The sequence below is a fragment of the Lupinus angustifolius genome, chromosome LG06, assembly GCF_001865875.1.
Source record: "Lupinus angustifolius cultivar Tanjil chromosome LG06, LupAngTanjil_v1.0, whole genome shotgun sequence".
In the NCBI taxonomy this organism is placed as follows: Eukaryota; Viridiplantae; Streptophyta; class Magnoliopsida; order Fabales; family Fabaceae; genus Lupinus; species Lupinus angustifolius.
Window position 1 is genome coordinate 9,172,914 of NC_032014.1, and position 6,000 is coordinate 9,178,913.

Here is a 6,000-nt window from a genome sequence, read left to right on the forward strand (position 1 = left end):
TTTAAAGATCACTAGCATAAGGAGAAGTTTTATCATACAATTATGTGTGAGTGAATGTTGGTTGGAAAGTTTGAGTAGTCCATATTATAAAAAATGGTAAAATTGTGCCTTAAGTGATTTGACATATTTGAAGGATATCGATTAAAGTCCCTCATAAGGAGAGGAATCAAATATATGTTAGTTCAATTGCTACCGGAATATAAAGACAAAAAAAATATTATAGACGAAATAATTATGATAAAATTAAAGATCAATGGTTCGTTGATAAACTCTAATATAATAAAACATTAAGGCATATTTTCTTGATTTTAAATAGGGGAACTTAAGGTTTAGTTATCGTGTATTATGAAATATGATTATAAATAAGAGTGAATATTAGTTCTCAGTGTTGCCTCTATTAATTGTGGGAATGAAAATATAGTGAATTTCTTTATCTTCTATTGTTGCGTGAAATTGTTAGTTATTTGAGCATGAGGGATAGTAGATCATGGTGTATCATACGTGGGTGTGATATCATTTATTTTTGTTGTATAACAAGTTAATGATAATCTATTTTGTTTGAATTGTATAAATTAATCACTTTTGTATTGTAAAGTATATATACAAGTGGATATAAAATTATTTGCTTATTATTAATTATTAATATTCTGAGGAGGTATGCTCTAGCATGAGAAAACGTATACTAACAAAAAAACATGCAATTGAGCATGGGTCATGTGGTTTAGGGTTGCACTAAGAAGTTTCCAAATAGAAAATTACAAAATACTAATTTTGGTATCAAAATTATGTTTGTAATCGAAAAATTAACATCATATCTTAACTTTTTAAAGAAATAATATTCCCAATACATTTATTAATGTTTCTTTCTTTATTATTTTGTTAAAAAGTATTCCCTGCATGTCACAACAATCCTATTGGTTCATCCTTCATTTTTGTTGATCTTGTTTATGGCGATTTTTTGTCAAATACAGAGATAAATAAAAATATACTCCAGCTTATATCTTATATGCTACTTATATACCATTTAATAACACTGGAATTTAAAAAATATTTTGTGTATTGTCATTCTAATTTCAAAAGTCCTGTCACTTTCATTCCATTAAGAAGTACACGATCTGAATTGATGGCCATAATGTGCCAACTGCTAACTTTCTTCTCTCTTGTCTCTTCATAAGGGATTTTATTTTTGTTACTCCATGGATGGAATTTATGGTTTGATTTCTCTTGCATTTTGACATAAGTGTATTGGTGCGGCCATTTCTACTTTGAAATTTTATAGTGTAAGTCACTATTTCGCCAAATATATATCAATAAAATATTAAATTAATTTTTAAGTTAACAATATTATACATGGTAATATTTGATCGATTAGGAAGAAAGAGATATGATTATTTTGGCATAGATGACTAGTGACTGTTTCGATGGTTGAAAAAAAAAATGAGGGGTTGAACCATACAATGAACATTTTAAACAAGGATACCTCACCTTTCATATCAAAGAAACCCCACCCTCTTATAATGGGGTACACTACCCTTAACTTTAGGGATATTTCATCTTATATTAAGAAGGATACTCCATCTTCTTACGGTAGGATATCTCACCTAATAAACAGGCGATACTTCACCTCATTGGTGCAGGTAAACAAATTGAATAACTAATAGAATATTACAAGAACATAAGCTCTAGATGGTTCATATGAAAGAACAAGAATTGTACTGGTTGAAAAACTAGAATTAGTAGTCTTCTCATGTAATTAGTTTTCAAATTAGATCCAAACGGGAAAAGTTTGACTTTCTAATCAAAATCTGAGCACTAGTATGGAAAATATATCATTTCCATTCAGAAATTTTAATTTGGAGTTGTTTGCAAAATTTTGAAAAGGGTATTCGATTAAAAAATTACTCAACTAGAATTTTCAAAATTTAAGTTCGTACTCAATTGCGTTAAAAAATAACCAGTCACTAGTTCTCTCGTAAAATATACCTGACATGATTTTTCTGTAGGATAATCGATTACCTCAAAGATATTTGATTGCCTTCTCTCAAAAATATCAATTTCACAATGCAAGCAGATAACAAGTTAAAGATTAATATAAGACCCATGTTTCAAAACATTTTAATCCATTTGATTTCCATAAAATTTAAATTAACTCATAATTTGGTTAAATATATAATGTTTTACATTATAATCCTAACAATAATAGTCAATACCCTTCACCCGATTTCTTTTGCCATACGCTTGCTGTTAACAATAAAACTTGATGCTTGATTTTCTCTACCATGTACTTATTTGTTGTCCTTTGAATCCGCACCAGATAGTTATTATTTGACCATCAAACTGTATGCAAAATGTTATCCCAAGGCATTTGGAGTAAACTAATATTTATTAAATTATTTATTGTTCATTTGTATTATTTGTATTTAAAAGTTAATAGTAACTAAATATAAATATAAATAATATGATAATGATGTAAAAAATTCTTACCATTGATGCATACATTTTTTTCTCAAGAAAACATTATTGATAACATTAATTACATATTTACTAGTTAACCATTTACTCTCATTATTATGTTGAGAGAAAAATAATTGTTTTTTGATAGAATGAAAAGATAAAAAAGCAAAAGTAAAGTAAAGGGTACAAGTCCATATGCATGATATTGAAGGTTCCTCTAAATGGTATATCCGAGAACATAAATGATACTTGGAGATCCATATTAAGCTTGACCATAAAATCGGCTATCATATGCGTGAAAAATATGATATATGAACCTCCTAACTTATATTAAGCAAATCTGTCATACTATGAATAACTAATTGGTCCAAAATGTTGCAGACAAACCTGCATCTTATGTGTGATAATATGAATTGTTTTAAGATAATCATTCTCTAAGATTATAGTGTGATGACTTTGATATCAAGCCAACCGAAGCTCATATTCAATAGCAAATAGCTCATTTGAGATAGGAGACTCAGTTCCAAACTTACTAAAGAAACTTAAAAGCTAATTCCAATGATGATTGTGGATAACTCGTCATCCACCAATAGTTTGATCACAAATAATGTAACTATCATCAACATTTAGTTTTATCCAACTAATCACTCGACAATTTCAATGAGTAGTAGTCGTCGCTATATCCATGAAAAGAACACCAATCAAAAACCAATTCCTAAAATCGTAGTGAATATTTTTAGCAACATAGTAGAATCTGAAGGTGTATAGTTAAAAAAATCAAATAAAGTAAAGAGGAGGATTGATAAGTGTATAATAGGAAGGAAAAAACAATTATATTAAAACCAAAATAGTTTAATAATTTTCTTATTTTAAGTGAAACAAGCTAGAAGGATAAGCTTATACAATTCTTTTTATTCTCTACTATAATAAGTAACTTATTGATTATTTGTCCCACTACAAAACTCTTCCAACAATTTTTCTTAACGATTTCAACTTTGGTTTTCTTCACCAGTTACCACAGCACCGAACTTGTTGGTGTATTAAAATATATTTGTAGAATTAATTTTCCAATGCTACTTTGGAGACTCCAGAAAGCAATAAATAAAAAATTGTTATTCCATTGGGGCAGCAAGGTCTGCATGTTACTTATAGCTCCTTTCCTGTTTGCCATCACACTTTCTTAATTTTTTTGCCGCTGGATAATCAATGACACTGTCATAATGTCTTTTGACATTTCAATTTATACAATTCATACATTTTCGATTTCACTCATACCTTTCATATATTCATGAAGTCCTTGAAATTTGTATATTGAAAATATCAATTTCACTTAATCAATTTAGTCCTTGCTCTCAGAAATTTATTCCACTAATTCAATTTAATACCTGAAATGTAGTCCAATGTATCAATTTCGCTAAGATGGTGTTAATTTCAATGAGACAAAACTGATATTTACCATATTGATATTTGTCCACTATTTACACTATACAAAAATAATTATTACTTGCATAGAATTAAATGGAATTGAGATTTGTTATTCTACATCCCATCTTATACGAAATTTCATATCAATAATAATAAAATGAATAAAAAAATTTAATTGACATAACATATTTTCATTGTCACGAGACAATATAGACAATATATAAGATAAAATATTCCCCCTCCACTTTTTGAGCAATTGTTTAATCTCTTTTCGGGGTACATAGTTATACTTCCAATCTCAAATTTGCATAATAATGTTGTGTTGGTATATGAAAAAAAATATGTGTTCCACTTTAATGTCATGTTCTAAAGTTGAAAACATGATTTAAACATTTTTAAAACCCAAAAATCACATATTTTTGGGTTTTGTGAGTCTTTTGGTGGAGGAATGCTTGTCACATACTCCTTTTAAGTTCCCAAATCTCCTAAAACTTGTGACTTTGTGAGAGAGAGAAGAATAAAAAGGGCAACAACCCAAGTAGTAGTTAGAGGCTTTCTCAACTTGGGTAGTTACTTTCTCTGTCTCTAAACAATGGAAAGACACAAATGCAAGCTTTGTTCAAGGTCTTTCTCCAATGGTAGAGCCCTTGGTGGCCATATGAAAGCTCACCTTGCCACCTTACCCCTTCCTCCAAAGCCTCAAACTTTTCATGACCCTTTTGAATCTGCTTCATTCTCATATCAATCATACTCATCACAAGATGAAGAACGAGATATTCTAGGATCGCATGAAAAGGCACCCAGTTATGGTTGGAGTGAAAATCCAAGGAAAAGTTTAAGGTATGCAGATCCTGAATTCTCTTTTAACAACAATGGTTTTGTTGTTGTTGTTCAAGATAGAGAGAATGAGACTGGGTCAAAGAAACCATTTCGTCAAAGATCCAAAAGAAACAGAAAGTCAAGCTTGAACAAGAGTTTGGAAGAAGAACCTAAGAAGTTTAAGCATAGTTTCATGGAATCGCCACCTTTGAGTTCTGTTTCTGACTTTTCCCCTGAAGACGTTGCTATGTGTCTTATGATGCTATCAAGGGATAAGTGGGAAAGTAATGTAGTAGAAGGAGATGGAGTGAAAGAAGAAGAGATGAAGTTGAAGAATAAGAAGAGAATTGGTGGGAAGAATGAGTGTGAGAATTGTGGGAAAAAGTTTCGATCTTCAAGAGCATTGGGTAGTCATAGAAGTATATGTTGTAGTGATGAAGCTGGTGGTGGAAGAGGTGACAAGATTTTTGAATGCCCATTTTGTTTCAAGGTATTTGGTTCAGGTCAAGCACTTGGTGGCCATAAGAGATCTCATCTTATGTTGCAACAATCTTTGTCATCATCAAATGCTAATAATAACAAAGAGAGTTTCATAGATCTCAACTTGCCTGCTCCTATAGAAGATGATGATCTTACAATTGTTTCTGATGTTTCTGATGCATAGTTATTGGACACAACATTTTCTTTACGGTGAATTTGCTATGCTACTGAAAATTCAGTAACTATGCTCTAAGCATAGTTCACATTCATCGATCATATGGGTATTTTTATTCTTAGGTGCTAGTTAAGTGATCTATATTTTATTATTGGTATCTTTATTGTTTTAACTTTGGTGAGAACATTTCATTATGTTTATCGATATATCAAATGCTCTTGATTCAGTTACGATAGTTGAGTATAGTTTATGTTTTCACCAAACTATCAGGTATTAAAAATTCTAGTTGAGAGTTGAATTTTCTTCATCATGTAAGCATTACTCAATTATTCAACTGGATACATTATTCATCATGCTACAAGTTCATACTTGAAATGCGAATTTGGCATTTGGTTGTGCAAAACAACTTTGGCTTTTGAAAAGTACTAAAGTTTTGCAATTCTGTTTTTATGCTTTGGTTCGGTTCCAGCAGCATGTCCTTCATGCTTCCACTTGGGATAAAATAAATAGTAAATAGTAAACAAATCTGTTAGTTTTTTCGTCCCTTTATTATTATTGCACTTTCTTCTTCTTCTTGTGTTCATATTGTTTTAGCGTGAAGCATAAAAAGCAATGATTCCATAGACAGATTTAGAAACTATAAAAGG

General features: G+C 30.2%; 1 protein-coding gene across 1 annotated transcript; it reads left to right on the top strand.

Annotated features, from left to right (window-relative positions):
- Nucleotides 4,295-5,706, top strand: LOC109349654 (zinc finger protein ZAT1-like). Its single transcript, XM_019590551.1, has one exon. It carries the CDS (start codon nt 4,472-4,474, stop codon nt 5,360-5,362), a length of 891 nt encoding a protein of 296 aa, XP_019446096.1. The 5' UTR covers nt 4,295-4,471; the 3' UTR covers nt 5,363-5,706.